This window comes from Bombus affinis, chromosome 11, assembly GCF_024516045.1.
Source record: "Bombus affinis isolate iyBomAffi1 chromosome 11, iyBomAffi1.2, whole genome shotgun sequence".
Lineage (NCBI taxonomy): Eukaryota > Metazoa > Arthropoda > Insecta > Hymenoptera > Apidae > Bombus > Bombus affinis.
The window spans coordinates 6,973,628-6,994,029 of record NC_066354.1 but is presented as its reverse complement, the minus strand read 5'-3'; the positions used below and the strand labels follow the sequence as shown (position 1 = coordinate 6,994,029).

Sequence of the window (20,402 nt, the reverse complement as noted above, 5' to 3'; positions counted from 1 at the left end):
AGAGTACATGTAGTACATATAGGATAATATATGTTTACATTATACGTATGCTAATAAGCTATATATAGTAGATGTGTATTTAAATTTCTCTTAGTTTCAGTTTTTCATATTCAAAGCATACTTAAATGTACTTTTACCACTTACCGTTTATCAATCATTCCTGATTTAACTTTCTTATATTCTTTTGTTGGGAAAGCATAAAAAAAGGTAATTATTTAATTATAAATGAGATATTACGAAAAGTATTCAAAATGAAAAATCGAATTTGTTATCGATAATATTAATAAGCATATTGAATATCGATATATTGAATAAGAAGGCTGATGTTTCTCTAGATTTATAGTAATTCATGCTTCTTTTTATTCATCAAATATGGCATCCTAAAATGCAAAACATGACTCAATAAAATCGAAGCAGAATAAGCAAGTTGTTACTGACTTAATAATATACATGATTTTGCATTGTACAGTGCGCTCTTTCGTAGGCTGCATCTATTTGTGCTTCTTGTGTTCGTAATAGCAAGACAGTTTAAGTGACAATGAACAAGAATCTCACAGATATTTCTATTTACAAAAGTATAGAAGATGTTCAATCTCAGAAATTTATATACAATAAGTTGTTGCCTTATGTAGATGAAATAGAGACAGAAGCGCAGGCTTTATTAGCCGAAATTAAAGCAAATTTAGGACGTGCTGTTATGTTTAATGAAATATGGCCAGGCTGCTATGTATGGGTTAATAAATTAGGCCAGTGAGTATATTCATTTATATTATTACATTATTTGAAAGAAAGGCAATAATTACATTTTAATTATACTGCTTATTTTAGAAAATATATTTGTAATCTGGATTCATGAATATTTTTTCTAGTTACATAAACATGTATGGATTTAACTTCAGCAAAGAAGATCATATCTTGCTTATAAAGTTATTATATGAACTGGTTACAGTTTCAGAAATACCTACAGCTTCTACATTTCAGTGTCTTGTTGCATTACTAATGTTATTAAAGTAAGATGATTTAACTTTTATTCATAACATTATATAGGATTATCATTTGTTATAGGAAATGAATTTCACATGTTTTAATATATATTTACAGAAAGAAGAAATTTATATCTCCTGATGAAATGGAACTGCCATGGCGACCTCTTTATAATATGATTCTTCGTATAATAAAAGCAAAAGAAAATCGTCCTGAAATGTACAATATCTGTCATCTTTATGAGAATACAACAGAATCACTTATTGTATATGCAAAAGTTTATTTTCCTGTAAGTGATTATTTTTCTTAAGTAAATTAACAAAACAATGAAAATTAATCCTTTATAATAGTTAAGCGCAACACAGGAGATATTAGATGAATTAAGACCAACTTTATGCCTCCCTGATGTCATAACAATGTCTGATAGTATGCAACTATTACGGTGGTTTTTACCAGTACAATTGCCTCCAAAATACCATTCAATTGGATATCAACTATGGTTTGAAGAATTTATGAAATTATGGGAAATATGTTACAATGCACCAGCATGGGAAAATAAAATGATGGATTTAATGGCAGCAGTAGCTAATTATAACATTGGATACATTAATTGGGAACCTTATATACCATTGATGTTCACTAGATTTATACGGTGCTTAAAATTACCAGTATCATATAATAAAATACAAAGAAATCATGAAATAGATGCAAATTGTATAACAATATGGATAGTAGCAGTTCTGGTAAAATTTTATTGAAAATTAAAGAGTATATTTAAATAAAATATCATTTCATATATTGTATAATGTTTTTAGGGAAATGGTTCAAGTGCTCAAACATATCTTGATAAGTTTTTGAAAATGATAGAAACATATTTTCATCCTGCTAATAATGGTTACTGGTTGAATATATTAAAAGAGATTCTTATGAAGCTTTCATTTTATTTTATTTCGCGTTTGCACAAGTGAGAATCAATAACAAGTTTTATAATTAATTTTTATAAGTATTTATAAATTTATAATGTATGTCTTATTTATATTATAGAGAAAGGTATGCTGAGCCAACTTGGGAAACACCCATTCCCGAAGAGTATAAATTAACTGATAGTCATGTTGATGCATTTGTTAAAAGTATGTTACCAGTAACTATGGCATCAATGTTTAATAAATTAAGTGTTAATCATGCGTCACAAGCTTTACAATATCTTGCTACTATGAGGCCCAATTTGGTTATCCCATATGTTTTGGATAGAGTGTCTTCTACATTGGATTCTCTTACAGTAGAATCATATAAATTTATTGCTACATTGAATTGTATGGAAGCTATAGCTAGGCCAATGGCAGAAGGGTCTAAAAATGTAAATACAGGTGTGGATTATGCTTTCCTGGCTATTTTTTGACATGATTTACTATTTTACATTTTTATGAATTATAAATTTCTTTTGCAGATTATACATACCCAGAAGGACCAAGACATATTTTACCATTACTTTCTCTGCTTCTATCTAGCATTGATCCAAATAATCCAGAAAAGTGCTTTTTAGCTTTCCGTCTTATCTCAGTTTATGCCTGTTTCATACCTATTGTGGATACTTCTAAACCAATCACAACAATAAATGAAGAAGATAAATTAGATTATGAAACAGCGTCTGGATTTGAAGATTTTGTTTTACAATTTTTGGACAAGATATTTTCTTTCATACATCACAGTTCTCTAGAATTGGTTAGATTAGAAAATTCTGCTGGTGGCGAGAAAAGTAAATTAGAAAAGGTCACAGAAACCGTTCTGTATAATGTGTGCATGATTCTGCTAATGTATATTAATGATGCAATATTTAAAAAGGCTTTAGATAAATTATGCACATTTATAACTGAACGTACACTCGAAATTAAAGTTGCTGGGCAGTTGGCAGCTGGTTTGTGTCGAGTATTTGCCCAAGTTAATGGCAAGGAAACTTTGAGAACATTATTGCCTGTACTTTCACAAACTATCTTAGATATCACGGACGAAAGTAATGATATTATTAAGGAAGAACATGTGGATGATCGTCTTTTATATGCAATGTTGCTTTTATCTGCAACTGTTACTACAACAGGGAACAATTTACTACCTTATATGGATACACTCACAACAGTTCTTGACCGTGTAGTGATTTTAAATTCTAGAGAAGGAAACAATTTAGCTTGTATATTATTAAGATCAGTCCTTCATTCATTATCAACTATGGTACCATATCACTTTACATCTACCGATGAAATAAAGTACTGGGGTCAAGTTCTGGATATTGATAGCTTAGATGTCAAATGGTACATTCCTGATAAGAAAGAAATGGCTGCAATAAATCGAATATTTTTAAGATATCTTATTCCTGAAACAAGTAAATTAAAGACATATTGTAAACGCTTGGTCACATTAAGGAGGTTAACTATTGATCACTTCTATATAATATTTAATGATAATATTCATTAAGAATAGGTGAAATAAAATTATTATATGATTTTAGAGAAGAGTTACTGAATAGCTTAAATATTATAAGCACCATTATTGAAGGTTGTGAATCTGTTTTACCTATATATGAAGGAAAACCAATAGATTTAGTGAAATCGTCTTTAAAATGGCAACCTTTCAGGCCAACACTTGGTATGAAACATGAAATATTAATGCCTAATGGTAGTAACGTTAAACGTTACATTGGAACACTTATGAGTAAATTGCAAGGTATAATTCTTGAAAATACAGAGGGTGATACAAAAAGTTTATTTGTTTTGATAAAGGTATCTGTTTAAATATACTATTTAGAATAATAAGTTAATAAAGAATATTAAACACACTATAAAATTCTTTTATTCTAGATTTGGGGCTATCTCTTATTAGGACCTGCATCTATTTCAAGTAATATTGTAAATTATAGAAATATAAAAAGAGCACACAGAATGATGAAGGATGTGTTAGTAAGAAAAAAGGGAATAATGGGATCCTTTGTATTGCTATGTGCAGAAATTCAACACAAAACTCGTTTATATTTACAATTTTTTAATTCAACTGAAGCTCATAAAAAAATAATGTTAAAATTATTTAGATTGGCTACTAGTAGGTACTCTAACGTGCGATGTCAAGCTCAACGCGTCCTCTTTCGGGCTTTCCATCATTTGACGTTGTCATCTAGAATCATTATTCCAAAATTACTTGATATATTGAGGGCGGATCCGGAAGCAGATCCTGATGCGTATAAGGTAAAAACGACAACAATCATGACAAACAACGTTTAATACAATTTTTTTTAATACTTCATTTTATCTTACATAGGGAGCTCTGAATATTTTAATTGATTCTCAAGAAACAGTTATCGAACATGATTGGAATAAATTGAGAGATTTATGGACAACTTTGGTACTTTCTAAACCATGTGAGAAATTATCTATAATTCGTTTGAAAGAAGATGTTGTGAAATATATATGTAAACAATTTACAACGATCGCTATTACGTTTGAAATACCGAATACATGTTTGGAAATTGCAACAGCTTTATGGAAGACTAATCCTCAACCTACTTTATCTCAGCCCACAGAGGATGAAATTGTGGAAGGTTCAAAAATTGCACAAGCATTTAATGAAAGTAATTTGGCATCTTATAATGATTTAATAAATGATCTCTTAAATGCCCTTTTGGAAAAAAATTTACATTGGCGACATCGTTTAATGGCAATAGACTTTATTCGACATTTAATTCACCCAGAACAAATTTATCCACCAAAAGTAGTTCGTTACTTTGTAGGAGCATTAATACACGATTCATTAAGTGAAAGAAATATTGCTCTTCGTATAGTTATATGTATGCTGCAACAACAAAAAAGAGAACATCCAAAGGTAAAGTACTGAAAAAATTTATTTTGCAAATAATTTTGGTATAACTTAAACACAAATTTTTTAATTTCAAGATAACTATTGATCCACCAACATCGCCAGAACAAAATGAATCGTCAGAAAATCAATCTGTGAACTTCGAAGGAAGGCAAAGACCAGATAATGTTTGGCTTCAATATAATTTCGAAACTCGGCCCTTGACTGCTGAGCAATGGGATGAACCCAGATTTATTCATAAGACATATCTAGGATATTACATATGGCCAAAAAAAATTGAAATGTATGCGCCGACACCTCAACAACCATGTCTAGATCCAAATGTACGAAAATTAACAGATCATGAAAAAGAAATTGATCTCTTTTTTAACGATTTGCAAAATATCAAAAAACTCATAAAATTTTATAGTCTTGAAACAAAAAAGGACAATGACAAATTCAGTTATTATAAATATCGTCTTTTTAAAGCCCTTTTTCGTAATCATGGAATAGTATTCCTAAAAAATTTTTTGCCACATTTACATGAGTTAGTAAAGGATAAACAAGAAAGTAGTCAAAGGTGTGCAGCCGAGATTATTGCGGGAATCATTAAGGGTTCAAAACATTGGCCATTTAATATGGTTTGTGAAATGTGGGATTCTTTATTACCAGTCATAAAACTTGCCTTAATTAATATGACACCAGAAACTCTTGAGGACTGGGTCACTTGTTTTTCCACAGCTCAACAATGTAGAGATCCAAATAGACAACATTGGTTACTGGAGCATTTGATGGAAGAAGTTTTTGTTAGTGAATCAGAATCGTCTTTTATTGAATCGGGACGATTGCTTATTTTACAAACAACCCTTACTGAACAACTATGGCGGGTTTTGGAATTACTACAACGTTTGTTGAAACGGGTAGAAGATAGATTATTAGCAAATCCATTTGAAAACGTGAGAGAACGGTTAAGTTCTGTTTTAGTAACGGTGTTCACAAGTTTAAGAACTTCAAACAATCAGTCGGTACCGCAATTACAAGATTTCTTAAATAAAATAATGCCAAAATTACAACCTCTTGTAGATGAAAATGCAACGAAATTCAACAATGATGTAAAAAATCTGCCTGCACATGTATCTATTGTTAAATCGAACGATCTAAAAGAAATAGGAATAAATGAAGAAGAGAAAGAAAGAGCGATTCGATTACTTAAGACAATTTGTAAATGGATTGTAGATATGAATCGTCCATGGTATGGTTTACCGCCAGAATTGTATCAAATATTTCCGATCATCTATCAAATGGAAAATTGCGAAATAGACATAGAATTGAAACAGTCGTGTACATCTGCTTTAACAATATATGCACAAGCATTCACATTGCCATGTAATATGCCAGTAGCTTTAGAAGCAGTAGAGAAAATGTCCAAGCATGTATCTTGGTGGACAAGATCTGCTTGTTTGGAATTCCTTCAAGCTTGGGTACTTTACAACATGTGTACATTTTTAAGTAATCCATCATGGGTTAATTCCATTAAAGATATAGTTTTACGTTTATTAGAAGATGAACGAGTTGAAGTAAGAAAAACTGCTGGTGAATTACTTAGCGGATTAGTGCATTGTATGTTTATACCCGAATTAGAATCTTTATTGGTAAATACATTTGAAATATTTTTATGATAATTATTACCAGTAGTTATTTTTATAGATTTTTTCTAATTTTTCAGGATGAATTTAAGAAAAAAGCAAACATTAAATTATGTGAAAAAGAAGCTATGAATAGTAATAAGGAAGAAACAAAAAAGAATCTAAAAGCTGATGCTTTACGTATTCGTCATGCAGCTATAATAGGAATGTGTGCATTTGTACAAGCTCATCCATATGATATACCAAAATATGTTCCTCCAATTTTTGAACATCTTCGTGCTCATATGAATGATCCACAACCTATACCAGTTAGTATCCAAAATAAATTTGAAACATGATACAATAATTCATTAAATAATAAAATTCCTCTGAATTACAGATGACAATTAAAGAGACTTTGGATGATTTTAAAAGAACTCATAATGGCTGGAGGGGTGTGCAGGAGTATATGCAACATTTCACAGAGGAACAATTATCCATATTGCAAGATTTAATAATGCCACCATCCTATTATGCCTAACAGAAAATTAACATTTTTATTATATAGTAAAGAATTTTTTAGTAATAATTAAATAAAAGTCGTGTACATGATATTTAACAAAAAAATGTATTGGTATTTCGCTGTGAAAATATACAAGATATAATATAAAATATACAAAAAAAGCTATATTTGTTTATTTAAGACTGTCTAAATGTCAATACAGCTTTAATATGAATTATTATACATAAGGTATACATGTTTCTGCTAAAACAACAAATTTGAATATTTTAATTAAGCTAGATATTAAATAAATGATAATTTACGAAGTTTCATGCAATAAATGGTAAATGCCACTATAATTTAAAAAGTTTAACTTCTTGAAATTATTACTGACTACCTCTCAAATTAAATATTTGTGAACTATTTTATGTTTATACCTTAATTAATATTTTTATTTTTATATATATATGAAACAAAAGAATAAATGTTATATCATGTAATAATGATTATATGTTCCTTAAGTCTAAAAAATATTTATGCTAAATATAAAGTTTTTCTAGAGAATAGGTTAAACTACTAAAATAGGCTTGAGGCTTTATGGAAAATTCGAGTATGTATATATGATACAATAAAACTCATTTAGAAATCTAGTAACTTATTCTTTTAATTCGATTCATTTATACGTAATAGATAAATCAGAAAAAATATACGTCATATTTTTGTTTGCAACTTTCTTGAAATTGCAATTATAAATTTTTTCTAGACATGACATAGCATTTCTGATTAGACAATCGCTTCTAAGTACTTGAAGTGGATAACGAATTTTCAGTAGCTATCTGATAGCAGTTGTATCGCCATGAATCGAATAGTGATATTTGGAGCTACAGGAAATACCGGACTATGTGCTTTAAATAGCGCTGTAAATAAGGGTAAGTCTTATCTACTATTTACCATTTAACTTTGTAATCTATTCTTTTATATATATTAGAAAAAGATTTTAATTATCGAAAATGTAATAAAGATATAAAATATTTTATAGACAGGTAATGTCGTTATGATCAATCACTGTATTTGGTTTTGTTTATACTCTCGTTCTATTATATGATGACTTTAATAAAAAATATAAAATAGCCAGAAAGATTTTTGTAAAAATCTTACACAAAGTACAAGCATATAATATTTGAAAAATGCAAGTTATGCGCAAAACTAATTTTATTTTGATTATCTTAAAAAATTTAGGATTAAATATAAGAGCATTTGTAAGAGATGAAAGCAAAGTACCAACAAATTTAAAAGATAAAATTGAAATAGTTGTTGGAGATGTTACCAATGCAGAACAAGTTTCAAATGCAATATCTAATAGGGACGCAGTGGTTGTTGTGCTTGGCACACGGAATGATTTAGGTAAATATTCAATTTTATATGAAATATTAATTTTTCAGCCTACAATATGAGTTTAATATCCATTGCAAATTTTCATTTAGGTCCAACTACAGTATTGTCCAATGGTATGAAAAATATAATAGATGCCATGAAAGTGCACAATGTAGAAATAGTATCTGTTTGTTTATCTGGTAAATTTTGCCTAATCTTCTTACTTACAACACATATTGATAATTTTCATGTATTGTTAATTAATATTTTGTTTCTTGCAGCATTTTTGTTTTACAAACCTGAAGCAGTGCCTAATATATTTAAAGATGTAAATGCAGATCACCAGCGAATGTTCGACCTTCTTAAAGAAAGTAAATTAAAATGGATTGCAATATTACCACCCCATTTTACAAGTATGTCATTATTTGTAATTTTAAAGAAATTATTTATATATATTTCACAATTACAGACAATCATTTGTATATATATTTTGTCTATTTGCAGATGTACAAAGATCAAAATATGTAGTAAAACATGATGAGTCTCCTGGTCGAAATATTTCCATACATGATTTAGGAGATTTTCTTATTGAAAGTCTTCAACAACCAGAACATTATCAAAAAGTTTGTGGTATTGCTAATATTGCATAATATAACAAGAAGTACATTTTGTAATGTGGTCGGAATTAAAAAATATTTTGGAGAATATTTTCAGCTTTTAGTCATATAAAAAAATAAATAGATAATATGAAAAGGCACCTTCTAATTTGTACAAAATGTATTACATTGAAAGTATGCAGCTATTGAAAAATATTTGTGATTTTAAATATCTATTGGAATGGTTATAATTTCTTGTAAAATATGAGGATGTGTGCATGAGAAGTGTTTCTGTATTTAAAAGCAATTAAAAAAATAATTTTTTAGATAAATAAATAAATAATATACATTTGTAGAATATAAAAGAATCTTGAAAAAAATAAAACTGTTACTGTGATGATAATCTTTTTACCATATGTGTTCTTTGTGTTAAAATACCTAAATCATAGAACTTTGGCATCTGAAAGTTTGGCATTGGAGGTGGTGGTGGACCACAATATTGTGTACTTTTCTCTTTAAGCTTTGCTTTAGTAAATGCTGCACTAGAATATACAACATCATTGATGCCTGATGCTTTAAATGGATCACAGGTTTTATATCCATTTTTTAGGTAAAAAAGTTCTTGGCCTTTAGTTATTAAATATACATTTTTAATTCCTTTCTTTGCTACATGTTCCTCAGCTCCACGTAGTAGTCTAGATCCTAAACCCTGAGATCTACGCTGGTAGTCAATTATCACTAAGACATGAAATAGAAAATTAAATTTGGTTCTTGTTTGTACACTTTCATATTTTTCTCTTTGTTAAATTAATTATACTTACCTGATTGTATAAAACAACTATGACGTAATCGAGGTATTAAAGATATTTTACAATGACCAAGGACTCTGTCCTCTTTGTCTATTAGTATAAGACATATGGGAAATTCATCGCATGATACATTCAGAAATTTTAACCTATTTTACATTGAAGTTCATTTAATTGTTAAATAGGACTTTGTTTAAATTAAGTATTATGATATACCGTGCAGTTTCACTTCTTGGCCATTCAGAATTCAGTAATGTACAACAGTCTGGAATTAGATCTGGTCTTTTATGAAGTGGTACTATTCTATATTCCTTTTCAATAGCAGTCATATCTTTTCTGTAATAACGAATTATGATAACATAATTTTTGTGCAATTTAATTTAACTTTCTTAGGTTCGAAATATTTCAAAAAGTAGAATAGTAGAAGTTTTGCATTATTTTTGTGATAACAGTTATTAATAGAAATATTAAAAGGAATTAAAAAAATTAAAAGATTGTCATAAGATAATGGTAATGAAAAGCATACAGAAATAGATTTCGCGATAATATTACGTAAAGTATCTATTTTTATAGCTATAATCAGGACAATAATTTTCATATTTTCGGGAAAAGGAATTAAAAATAACTTGTCATAAAATATCAAAGATAAAATTTCTTCATATTATAGAAGAAGTAACGTTACAATAAGAATTATTGTTCTATTTTTATATAAATTATGACGTGAAGATATCGAAGAAGAATCCATTAAGCAACTAGGAAGGTTAAATAATACATATTTCATATTAATATATGAGACAAAATTTGTTCGAGTAAAACGGACGGATGGTCGGAGATTGGGATCTATCTGACTGATTGACTCCTTTAGAGGGAAAAGCGTGCAACAACCTGTGATTGACAGGTATCGAAAAATAGAAGGTAACATATGCGAACAAGTATAATAAATAGCTTGGTGCAGATGTCCTTACCGTATTTTTCTAACTGGATGATGAGAACTTGACACACAAGTTTAAAGGTCACTGTGCTTCACCTATATGTATCCCGTGTGGAAATAGCTTTGAGATTAATATCATCTTGAGCCAAGAATGATACTTCTGTTGAACATATCCCCACTGTTATATAAAATTTTCGTAGCACCCAGTGGTATTATAGAGTACATCACCTCATTTCAAGTCATTCTTCCACTAATATGTCTTTTATCTAATAATCATATTTTCATTTGTTAATCTTAATAGAAAGGAATTTTATACTATACATAAAATATCTGGGAAATACCTGTACTATTTTAAATTTCCAACTACATGTTTTATTTTTTTATAAAAAGTTTTGTAGTCTATTTTTTATTTTGTAAATTGTAATGTGATACATTATTGGAATGTTAGATAAGAACAATTTCATTTTTCATTTGTTTTTTTACTTTATTTATTTTGCTTATTTATTTTATTTCTCTGTATAAAGTATCTCACTGGGACATGTCCATGACCCATTCTCTTTCGAACGCGAGTCCTTTTTTGCATTTGACCCATTTTTTTAAATAGCCTCTGTTCTACATATATATGTGAACAATGTCCTGCATTCTTTATTTCGACAGTGATGGTCAATAATTGTTTCTGAATGATACGATTTTAAGGAATTACAGAAAAAGTAATTCTTTTGCATTTATCACTTACGAAAAGAAATAAAATAAGTGTTTATGGAAATCACTATGTGTGTATTTCTCATTTTTTACTTGTCATTATTTTGAATTTTAAATCTAAGGATTAATGAGATTTGAGAACCATTGTTGATCTCGTTAATTGTTTACTTGTATCATTCCTGTGTTTCTAATATCTTATTTTTAGTATTTAAGTCAAATAAATAATGGTATTCATACAGATTATTTAGAAATATTTAGAATTACAAGTAATAATATTGCACATAAACTCCATTAACGGAAACGAGACGTACAAGCAATAGTACATTATATCCGTTGTGTGTATGAAACAACTATTTTAAATAATTAACAAACATATAATTCATAACATAAAAATGTTGTCTGCAAGACCTGCTGTAATAGGTAATAACATACGGAAATAAAGTTTATTAATACATAAATTAATAGTTAATATAATAAACTTGTTTAAGTTCTTCCTAACCTCATAGTTTTTATTTCATACAATTAATAGAAAATCCTTTGGGACTTTCTTGGCATGATAGTGCATGGATTCCTGTATTAAATCCAAACAATATAATGGATTACTTTTCTGAAAGGAGTAATCCATTTTATGACAGAACATGTAATAATGAAATTGTCAAAATGCAGCGTTTAAGTCCCGATCAGTTACAGTAAGTAATATGAGTAAAAGCATGTTTAAATGTAAAATATCAATAATTAAATATTTATTTTTAGAAATATGACTGGCCTTGAATATATTCTTTTACATGTTCAAGCACCTATTTTATATGTGATCAGGAAGCAACACCGCCATACTCCTACTTTAGCAGCACCACTTGCAGACTATTATATCATTGCAGGTGTTGTGTACCAAGCTCCTGATTTGGCATCGGTTGTGAGCTCCAGATTGGTACTTAAAATTGGTTAAAAATAAGTATTATCAAGACGTATTGTTAATTTATGGAACTTTGTTTTATAGTTATCTACAGTACATCACTTACAATCTGCTTTTGAAGAAGCTAGTTCATGTTCAAGATATCATCCTAGTAAGGGCTACTACTGGGATTTCAAAAATGGGAAAGCTATGGCAGCAAAGAAAGAAACACCTGTTCGTGAAGAACCAAGTTCTTTATTTCAGCGACAAAGGGTGGATATGTTACTTGCTGAACTTACGCGGAAATTCCCATTGCCTGTTCCAAAGCCAGTGCACCAAGCTATAGAACCTTGTAAATACTTATTTTGGTAGTTTCTTTTGAAGTATTTTAAGCATCAAAGTAAAATTAATTTGTTAATCTTTTAGCAATGGAAATTAAACAAGAAGTGAAAACAGAAAAGAAGGACATGAAACCACCACCAGAAAAGAAACCAAAAGTTAATTAATAAGGGTTTATAATGGTTTAATGAGAATATAAGACCAATAATGTTCTATGTATATATTGTATTTTATCTCAATTTTTATTTTATGAAATAGGTATTTAGCATTATTAATTATATCTTTTTCATTAAGTAAGAAGAGTGATGAACTGGTGTACATGCGAATATATTTTGGCAAACTACTGAATTTGTACGAAATTAAAAATAAAAAATAGAAAATATTTGTCACTTTGTAGTATTTTATTTTTTCCTGCACCATGGACAATCTGGATTATCCATTTCTTCTTCTACATTTATTTTCATCCGTGGAGTCTCTTTCTTTTTAATCTTCCCTTTTTTATTCAATTTACGACAAAAGGTAGAATCTGGACATTTAATTGTTTCTTTCTTGGATGATGGATGACGGAAAAATCCTTGATGTTTATATGCTTGCATTAACCAAAAATATCTTGATGTAGCAATTGATCTGATCTATAAAATTACATTGTGTTGTTATAACTATTGAATGAAATTGAGAAGTATTTTGTTACAAACTTTCATATTAATTTGTATAATCGATTTAATATGATGCATTACGTTAAATTTTCAGTTAAAGAAATGGTTATGAAAATATTTTAGGATCTCAAAGTGATATTAATAAAATATACTAGTGTTTCAACTATTTTTTAGAGTTTCATTTGTAATTTTCTATTACGAAGAAGAATGGCACGTAAGGTAAAAAATGATATGTGATGGAAATACGTGTCCTGAGAAATACGTAGATGAAAAATTTTTCGGACAGGGTACCTATGATTCTGACAAAGATGAATTTATAAAAAATTTGAAACACGAAAAGTGCAAAGTAATTCAGTTAGTTCGTCGACAAATGCGTAAATTTTATGATACTCAAGTAACTAAATATCAATGAAAATATTTAATTTGTGATTTACGCTCGTGTATCTTAGACGAATAGTATGATTTTTTTTCTCAGTACAAAACATCTTCAATATCAAATGGATGGCAAACAAGATATATGCAAGAATCGCCAAATATGTCATATACAATAAAGCGCGAAGTGAATATAACAGAAGATACAAATAAAGAAGCAACTGATGTATCGAGAAAGAGTACAATGTCAGATGGTCAAGCATTGTGTCTGCGTACCTTGGGAAAAATTCGAAAAAAAATTTGTATGACAGTTTTAATTGCTGGAATCATCATACTGATTGCAGTGCTTTACGGCATTTATTTCCGCGCTTATCTTTGCAATAATGGGAAATCTTGCATCACATCCCTTCAGTATACTCACGTTAAACATGCATTATTTTAAATATGCACGACAAACACAAGAGATTAAGATAAATCGTTGGAGAAGATAATGGATATTGTTGCGATTGTGGGTAAATTTCTCAACAAAATAAGCAAACCATCTAAGACTTGACACAAAATATATTAAACTTGGAATAATACACCATGTGTAGCGTTTAGTTAGTATGCAACTAGTCTTGACGATTTCTAGATTTTTTTTCAGTTCCATAGATTTTTCAATGATGAGACATTTGACTTGTAAGCAGTGTAATACGCCGTCATGTTCGTATTATGCCATTCCCTCGTGCAATGTACACCAACTCGACGAGCAGACTAGTTGCAGTTCGTTCGACGTTCATCCTCGGTACCCAACATAACAATTATACGGTACGATTGTTTTTTAGGCTTCGAAATATCGGTCCTCTTGATATGTTTCGCTCATTCGTTCTCTCAGATACTTTTTATACACAACTTTCTGGACCGGGTATAGAGTTGGCGATAATGATCTCTTTCATTAAATTACGATCAGCTTTAAAACTAATAGGTTCCCAAGACTTTGTAGAGAATGGATTCAACTATAAAAAAAAGAGAAAAAAAGAAATGAAAAAAGAAGGGGAAAAGATTTAGAAATTACATTAAAATTATTAATTATTACCAATACCATTATATAGTACTACTCACGCTGCATCTGTTACTTTGAAGTCCTTGCTTATGAATATCGTACGGTGCAAACAGCGTATCTGGTCGTACAGGTAAAAATAATTGTGGTTCGCGTTTTATCTTTTCCTGGTCTAAAATCAAACTCACTACATTATCCTATTCATACATTATGCATATTATGCATACACCTTGTACCTTGTGGCGACTGTATGATATCTGGCTGATTGTTGAGTGCGTAGTCAGTGACCTGTTTCAACGTGTACTCGACAAAATAAGTATGATCCCCGTGTGTAACATCAAGCATCGAATTATTTCTCGAATCTGGAGGAGTAATTATCGGTTGTTTCATGTAAGGCTCAATATGAACCGGAGAAGTGGTACCTCTGCGTCGGTATATTATCAACATTATTACAAGAGCAATAATGCCTAACACCATTAAGAGACCGATAAGAAGTAGAATAAATGGAACCACGTTTACTCCGCTATCTAAAACAACGAATTACCAATAACACTTGATACATTCGATATATGATATTTCTTTATCCTTTTGAATTTCTAGGAAACGCTGAAATTATCTGATAATCTTTACAAGAACAATTTCTTACCCGTGTGCTTATCGGAGTCCCTTAGCATTATATCCTCTAACAGACTCACTTCGCTTCTTCCTTTCGCGTTTACGGCATAAGTAACGAGATAAAAATGTGTCGCCGGTAGAAGATCCGCTACAGCAATCCTAAATACTGGTACGTCTGCGGACACACTGGATGCATTCACTCTTAAATTACCAGTAAGAACTTCGTACGCCTCTAATCGAAACTCTTGCCTTAATCCACCATCGTATCCCGGCACACATTCCACTTCCAGGATCTCGGAACTTTGATTTAAGGATGCTTTTATCGTACAATTGTTCAGAGGATTTGGTTTCACTGGGAATGTAAATCAAATTGGTTTCTTGTCTGTACGATACAGACATCTGTTATGAGTTATTTATACATAGAAGTTACCTGCTGGAATGATTTGATAGATACAAGGCGCTTCCTGCTTTCCTATTATGTTTCTACCCCAACACGTTAGAGCTCCGTAATCTCTTTCAGACACTGGCGTGTAAACAAGTTCGCTCATTGTTCCGTTATTACCATCGAATTTCGCTGGTGCAACTTCGAAATTCTCGCCGCTATTGTTGAACTCCCAGACGAATTCTACCTCGTTGGGATCAGCGTCCACCTCGCATCGAACTTTTACCGATTCTTCTAACGATGCTCCGATGATGGATACCTCTTTCGCTTTGCACACTGGTGCGACTAAACATTAGAGTCGAAAAGATTGAAAAGGAGATCAATTGTAGTGAAATCATTTAACAATTATCTTTTATAATATTTATAGTTTGAACATATAGTATTTTTAAAACTTACATTGTACTCGCAAAGTTACTACTGGACTGGTAGTTTCACCTCGGTCATTACTAGCAAGACACGTGTAATTTCCGGCGTTGTCTCGACCTATCTTTTGCAGTACGAGACTCTGAGTACTCATGATTATTCCAGCTGAATAATTTTGCGTTAACACCGCATCCTATGATTATTTAATAATATTATTAATTATTCTTACAATAACTGCTTAAAATAAATTTTTATTAATAACTGTTGTTACAACAAGTAAGTAGGTAATATAACAAGTAAGATACTTACGTTGTGCCTCCATGTAATTTTATGGTGTTCTGGGTTAGCCCGAACTTTGCACTCGAAATATACATCGTCACCCTCCTTTATTTTTTCTGCATTTAGGGTACTACCCAAGTGTAATTGTACTTTAGGTGGAACTGTGAAATAAACATGAAATTCTTATCTGAACATAATTACCACAAATTTCGGAGTACTCACAAACTACGTTTAATTGAAAGAAATCTTCTAGATACGCGTCTGGCAGTGATGGGTTCTCTCCTCGACACTTGAGGATTTTCCCGTGATCGTCGGGAATCGGTGAAAATATGAGCGTACTTAAGACCACGGAAGTATTACCACCATCGATTACCTGAATGATTAAAACTTTCATAAATAAAAATATCATGACATTAATTACAAATTTGTAGCAAAATCATCGACATATACTTTGCCATTGTGATAAATGGCGTTTCCTTCCATCCAGGTAATTCGTGCTCGAGGATGCGACCCTGTCGTCTCACACGTGATGGAGTAGTCTTTCTCCGTTTCTAGCATTGTCGGTTTTAATAAAATTTTCACCGACAGTGGTTTTACTGAAACAATAAAATATCAATATACTATGTAAAATTAATACTTTTTATGATACGAATTTTGAATACCTACGATAAACATCTAGGAGAATAGTCTTTTCTAACGGAGGTATGAGGTTTGTGCTCCAGGCTCGACATTTGTAAGTTGTGTTACGATGTTCTCTTCTCAATTGAGGTACTGTTAATTTACTGACGACTAAGTTCTTTCCAATTTCCTCCAACTTACTGTCCACTTCTTTCTCGTTGACCAACCAACTAACCACCGGTGTCGGTTTGCCTATGTTTAGAAAACGAATTAGAGTTGATCTTCAACAAATTTAATACTTTTAGTACTAAATAATCAAACAAAAAAGAATTACCTCCTCTTACTTCGCAAGATAGACCAAACTCGACGCCTACTTGAAGTGGACCTGCGGTATTACCCACAACTACACCAGAGCTGTCGTAAATTAAAAGCTGATAAGGTGGAACTGAAAATAATTTCGAAATAATGCCAAGAACTTTGAAGATATCCTCACGAACGTTAAACGCTTTTTCTATGTTATACACACGAATTCTTACCTATTACGGTGAGGTTCACTTGAAAATTCTTCGTGGGCGAATTTTTGAAATCTACTCTACACCGGTAGATCCCTTCATCGTCCAGTTGAACCGCTTCCAGAGAAAGAGTAGCCGGTTTCGTCACGGTAACGAAGTAAGCTCTCGGGCCAACCACGGTGCTGTCCGACCAATTCAGAGCTTTGTTAAATGCTCTTCCTCGCACGTCGAAACTAAAACAGTCAACCGTTTCAATATACCTTTCGAATTAAATGAAGTTCATCATTCATTTCAAATGAATTTTCTAACTAAATCGTCTTTTAACAGAAATGACACCTGTAAATCGGTTTCACGGCGTCATCGCGAAACCAAAGCACCATGTATACGCGATCTTCACGCGTGGACGGTTCAATGTCACAAGGCAATCTAGCGGTGCGTCCAAGAACGGCACTAACTTCAAAAGTTGCGACTGAAAAGAATATAAATATAGAATTATATTTTTATTTGGTTTCTCGAGAATATATAGCAAATATATAGATTGAATTTTTCGGTGGTACCTCGTTAATTGTTTGTTGAATAATCGTAAATTTACTGAAATTTAATGTAAACGGTTGCAATCACTTATGAATTAACGATTCCAGAATATCTATGTACATTATTATTATGTAGCAAGTAGTACAAGTAAATATGTCAGACATGTGGCTGATCAATGTACACGAAATCTACTGAAGGCACGGCAATCTTAAGTATTTGGGACAAATACCTAGCGTCTCTACGTTCTAAGCTATTTCATATTGCTGGAGATCGACTTAAGTAGATGCGACCTATAGTTAGTTGGCCAGACATATACTTCCGACCAATATTGCATACATCAACAACTTACATAAAAATGTTTTCTCTTTTTTCTATTCTAAAAATAATAAAAACGTAATAATACCATAGGATCATTCATCTGTTTCTTCAAACTTATAAATTCTGTCTTAGAATTTTCTATTCTTCTTCATGAGTATTACCCATTCTATTATTCCACTGCACAGTATAACTTTAACTATAACATTAACAACGTACCTAAATCATCGTCCTTATCCCAGTTCCCGGTGGCGTTCACGTACACGACTACAGCAAGTATGTAGCTGATGATGAGCTTGATCGCGATATCAGCGAGCGCCCCTATCGCCATCCCAAGAGGGAACGGTTTAAGGGGTGAGTTCGGTACATTCAGATCCGCTTTTTGCATAATGTCGCCCCGTACCGGCCTGTCCTGTGGTTCTCCTTTATTATCATTCCACGTCGAGAGGTAGACGGCCTCCTCCCACCTCCTCCGTTTCGTGTGCGATGCCCTCGACGAACGTACGATGTCTCGACTCTCTTCTTCTCTCCCTCCTCCTTTTTCACGCTATCTCTCTCTTTCTGGAGTAATGACAAAGGGACAGGGCGCAGGACACGCTCACCGATTAATTCTGCCGCCGTAGGAACTTTTCGGCCGATTTTCCTCTGCCCGTTCTCTGCTTAAAGCGTACATCGAGAACGGATTGTTCGTAATTCCAATGAATTCCGTATTGACCAGCGATATGGAGATACTTTCGCGTTAGTCTCGTCGTCTTGATCGCATTCTTTTTTTGTTGTCGAATCAAGTCAATCGGAATATAAGATATGGTCTTCGTTTTGAGTTAGCCCGATTCATTTGCTTACATCGATTCTCAGGAGGTTGGAGAGCGTGAGAATGCTGCGATTCAAAACCCCGATGGATCTCGATGGGTGGCAGTTTAGTAGGTCGTAATATAAATGTATTTGAAATTATTGTCGATTCACGAGCGTAGAAGCGCCGGCTCTTATTAAACCATCGATGAGCTTCGACAATGGCGATAATGATTAGGAGGACACTTTTATGCTTCTCTTACACCCTCGTATGCTCCCACAGAAACCACCTCTTTCAAGAGTGAACAGTGGGTATAATATATCTTGCAGACTCGTTAAGATTTCACGATGGAAGCCTTTGGCCGCACTTCGAGAAGGAATTCGTACTCGTTCTACATTCTTCCTCCGTGCAGAGCACCTTGTTGGAGTTTCGATCATTAGTTTCCCGATTTTCGTCAAGGAAAAAACGAACACACGAGGAGGATATTCGACGAATCACCTTTCGCGAACTTTTACGCGAGCACCATTCTCTTGCACTGTTTCGCGAACTGACTGGAAGAAACGTTTGTCCGTTTCGAATAACGCGAAAGCTTTCTCGACATTTGGAGGGTTGTTCTCTGACAAGGAAAGAGACAGTAAGATAGGGAGCAAGACGAGAGAAAGAGAGAGAGAGAGAGAGAAAGAGAGAGTCGGCCAGCGGTGCTTCCTCGTAACCGCGTCGTTGCAATGGACACGCTTTGCAGGCGTCGCTAACCCGACGACGATGAGCGCCGATCGATTTTCGTAAAGTCAGTCTGATCTCGCTTCGTGTTTCGACGCTCTCGATTCCCGCACGATATATAACCCCTGTGTGTAGCCTGTTCCGCGCAACGCACACACGCGACAGCCTGCGAATAGCAACGAACCTTCACGACGAGTCGCAACCCCTTCTTTCTACGTAGAAAACGATACGACAGCTACGTTCAGGGATGTTCATCGAGTTCGGATAACAGTCGGACCATCACGTGATCGGGAAGACCCTTTGATCATCACGACGATCTTCAGAAAACCAAGGGTTTTTTTTTATTGTTGATTTAGCGTTTTTGTGTGTGAACCCAAACAATATGGTTGTTAAGGATATGTTGAATGATCGATATATTTTTGATACTTTTCGATGAGATACATGAGAGTTTACAGACATTTTGACAATTTTCGTTTAGAAACATTTCGATGTATTGGATAGATTTAAGTAGATATAGCTCTGTTTAGTCAGACGATGAAATAGATCGATAAATTTA

At 32.2% G+C, this 20,402-nt stretch overlaps 5 protein-coding genes across 9 annotated transcripts; 3 read left to right on the top strand and 2 right to left on the bottom strand.

Moving 5' to 3' along the window:
* Nucleotides 1-72: 72 nt before the first annotated feature.
* On the top strand, nucleotides 73-7,152 carry LOC126921952 (proteasome activator complex subunit 4-like). 2 transcript variants are annotated; one of them, XM_050734043.1, is made up of 14 exons: nucleotides 73-207; nucleotides 470-750; nucleotides 870-1,010; nucleotides 1,102-1,273; nucleotides 1,335-1,727; nucleotides 1,800-1,948; nucleotides 2,029-2,351; nucleotides 2,432-3,404; nucleotides 3,488-3,758; nucleotides 3,837-4,217; nucleotides 4,291-4,851; nucleotides 4,923-6,476; nucleotides 6,551-6,778; nucleotides 6,850-7,152. In XM_050734043.1, exons 2-14 carry the CDS (start codon nucleotides 539-541, stop codon nucleotides 6,988-6,990), a joined length of 5,499 nt encoding a protein of 1,832 aa, XP_050590000.1. In that variant the 5' UTR covers nucleotides 73-207; nucleotides 470-538; the 3' UTR covers nucleotides 6,991-7,152. The 2 variants fall into 2 exon arrangements, with proteins under 2 accessions (XP_050590000.1, XP_050590001.1); XM_050734044.1 differs by lacking the exon at nucleotides 73-207 and having other exon boundaries at nucleotides 607-750; nucleotides 829-1,010.
* On the bottom strand, nucleotides 6,550-11,129 carry LOC126921995 (N-alpha-acetyltransferase 80). Of its 2 annotated transcripts, XM_050734131.1 has the most exons (5): nucleotides 11,000-11,129; nucleotides 10,693-10,924; nucleotides 9,944-10,063; nucleotides 9,743-9,876; nucleotides 6,550-9,659 (listed from the first exon to the last, which is right to left on the bottom strand). In XM_050734131.1, the coding sequence occupies exons 3-5, from the start codon at nucleotides 10,054-10,056 to the stop codon at nucleotides 9,310-9,312; spliced, it is 597 nt and encodes a 198-aa protein (XP_050590088.1). In that variant the 5' UTR covers nucleotides 10,057-10,063; nucleotides 10,693-10,924; nucleotides 11,000-11,129; the 3' UTR covers nucleotides 6,550-9,309. The 2 variants fall into 2 exon arrangements, with proteins under 2 accessions (XP_050590088.1, XP_050590089.1); XM_050734132.1 differs by lacking the exon at nucleotides 11,000-11,129 and having other exon boundaries at nucleotides 10,745-10,937.
* LOC126921994 (flavin reductase (NADPH)) lies at nucleotides 7,661-9,324 on the top strand. Its single transcript, XM_050734130.1, has 5 exons — nucleotides 7,661-7,880; nucleotides 8,191-8,355; nucleotides 8,436-8,525; nucleotides 8,607-8,738; nucleotides 8,830-9,324. The coding sequence occupies exons 1-5, from the start codon at nucleotides 7,808-7,810 to the stop codon at nucleotides 8,973-8,975; spliced, it is 606 nt and encodes a 201-aa protein (XP_050590087.1). The 5' UTR covers nucleotides 7,661-7,807; the 3' UTR covers nucleotides 8,976-9,324.
* Nucleotides 10,347-12,980, top strand: LOC126921992 (mediator of RNA polymerase II transcription subunit 6). Of its 3 annotated transcripts, none has more exons than XM_050734127.1 (5): nucleotides 10,347-10,625; nucleotides 11,890-12,049; nucleotides 12,114-12,288; nucleotides 12,358-12,604; nucleotides 12,679-12,980. In XM_050734127.1, exons 2-5 carry the CDS (start codon nucleotides 11,955-11,957, stop codon nucleotides 12,756-12,758), a joined length of 597 nt encoding a protein of 198 aa, XP_050590084.1. In that variant the 5' UTR covers nucleotides 10,347-10,625; nucleotides 11,890-11,954; the 3' UTR covers nucleotides 12,759-12,980. The 3 variants fall into 3 exon arrangements, with proteins under 3 accessions (XP_050590084.1, XP_050590083.1, XP_050590082.1); XM_050734126.1 differs by having other exon boundaries at nucleotides 10,347-10,642; XM_050734125.1 differs by lacking the exon at nucleotides 10,347-10,625 and adding an exon at nucleotides 11,436-11,780.
* Nucleotides 12,981-14,162: 1,182 nt separating this feature from the next.
* Nucleotides 14,163-20,402, bottom strand: LOC126921956 (hemicentin-2-like). Its single transcript, XM_050734050.1, has 14 exons — nucleotides 18,556-20,402; nucleotides 17,824-17,956; nucleotides 17,512-17,720; nucleotides 17,310-17,420; nucleotides 17,024-17,227; nucleotides 16,808-16,953; nucleotides 16,580-16,730; nucleotides 16,388-16,518; nucleotides 16,112-16,271; nucleotides 15,704-16,000; nucleotides 15,305-15,625; nucleotides 14,895-15,185; nucleotides 14,721-14,830; nucleotides 14,163-14,614 (listed from the first exon to the last, which is right to left on the bottom strand). The coding sequence occupies exons 1-14, from the start codon at nucleotides 18,722-18,724 to the stop codon at nucleotides 14,501-14,503; spliced, it is 2,547 nt and encodes an 848-aa protein (XP_050590007.1). The 5' UTR covers nucleotides 18,725-20,402; the 3' UTR covers nucleotides 14,163-14,500.

What these genes read in the sequence shown, in the direction of transcription:
- LOC126921952 (XM_050734043.1), top strand. Translation starts at nt 539, where the DNA reads ATGAACAAGAATCTCACAGATATTTCTATTTACAAAAGTATAGAAGAT. An exon ending in GCATTACTAATGTTATTAAA is followed by an intron (nt 1,011 to 1,101) that starts GTAAGATGATTT and finishes ATATATTTACAG; the next exon opens with AAAGAAGAAATTTATATCTC. An exon ending in TATGGATAGTAGCAGTTCTG is followed by an intron (nt 1,728 to 1,799) that starts GTAAAATTTTAT and finishes TAATGTTTTTAG; the next exon opens with GGAAATGGTTCAAGTGCTCA.
- LOC126921994 (XM_050734130.1), top strand. Translation starts at nt 7,808, where the DNA reads ATGAATCGAATAGTGATATTTGGAGCTACAGGAAATACCGGACTATGT. An exon ending in TGGCACACGGAATGATTTAG is followed by an intron (nt 8,356 to 8,435) that starts GTAAATATTCAA and finishes ATTTTCATTTAG; the next exon opens with GTCCAACTACAGTATTGTCC. An exon ending in AGTATCTGTTTGTTTATCTG is followed by an intron (nt 8,526 to 8,606) that starts GTAAATTTTGCC and finishes TGTTTCTTGCAG; the next exon opens with CATTTTTGTTTTACAAACCT.
- LOC126921995 (XM_050734132.1), bottom strand. Translation starts at nt 10,797, where the DNA reads ATGATATTAATCTCAAAGCTATTTCCACACGGGATACATATAGGTGAA. An exon ending in CCAAGAAGTGAAACTGCACG is followed by an intron (nt 9,877 to 9,943) that starts GTATATCATAAT and finishes AATGTAAAATAG; the next exon opens with GTTAAAATTTCTGAATGTAT. An exon ending in TAGTTGTTTTATACAATCAG is followed by an intron (nt 9,660 to 9,742) that starts GTAAGTATAATT and finishes TTCATGTCTTAG; the next exon opens with TGATAATTGACTACCAGCGT.
- LOC126921992 (XM_050734125.1), top strand. Translation starts at nt 11,753, where the DNA reads ATGTTGTCTGCAAGACCTGCTGTAATAG. An exon ending in TGCAAGACCTGCTGTAATAG is followed by an intron (nt 11,781 to 11,889) that starts GTAATAACATAC and finishes TACAATTAATAG; the next exon opens with AAAATCCTTTGGGACTTTCT. An exon ending in TTAAGTCCCGATCAGTTACA is followed by an intron (nt 12,050 to 12,113) that starts GTAAGTAATATG and finishes ATTTATTTTTAG; the next exon opens with AAATATGACTGGCCTTGAAT.
- LOC126921956 (XM_050734050.1), bottom strand. Translation starts at nt 18,724, where the DNA reads ATGCAAAAAGCGGATCTGAATGTACCGAACTCACCCCTTAAACCGTTC. An exon ending in AGTGAACCTCACCGTAATAG is followed by an intron (nt 17,421 to 17,511) that starts GTAAGAATTCGT and finishes AATTATTTTCAG; the next exon opens with TTCCACCTTATCAGCTTTTA. An exon ending in AGTAACTTTGCGAGTACAAT is followed by an intron (nt 16,001 to 16,111) that starts GTAAGTTTTAAA and finishes TCTAATGTTTAG; the next exon opens with TCGCACCAGTGTGCAAAGCG.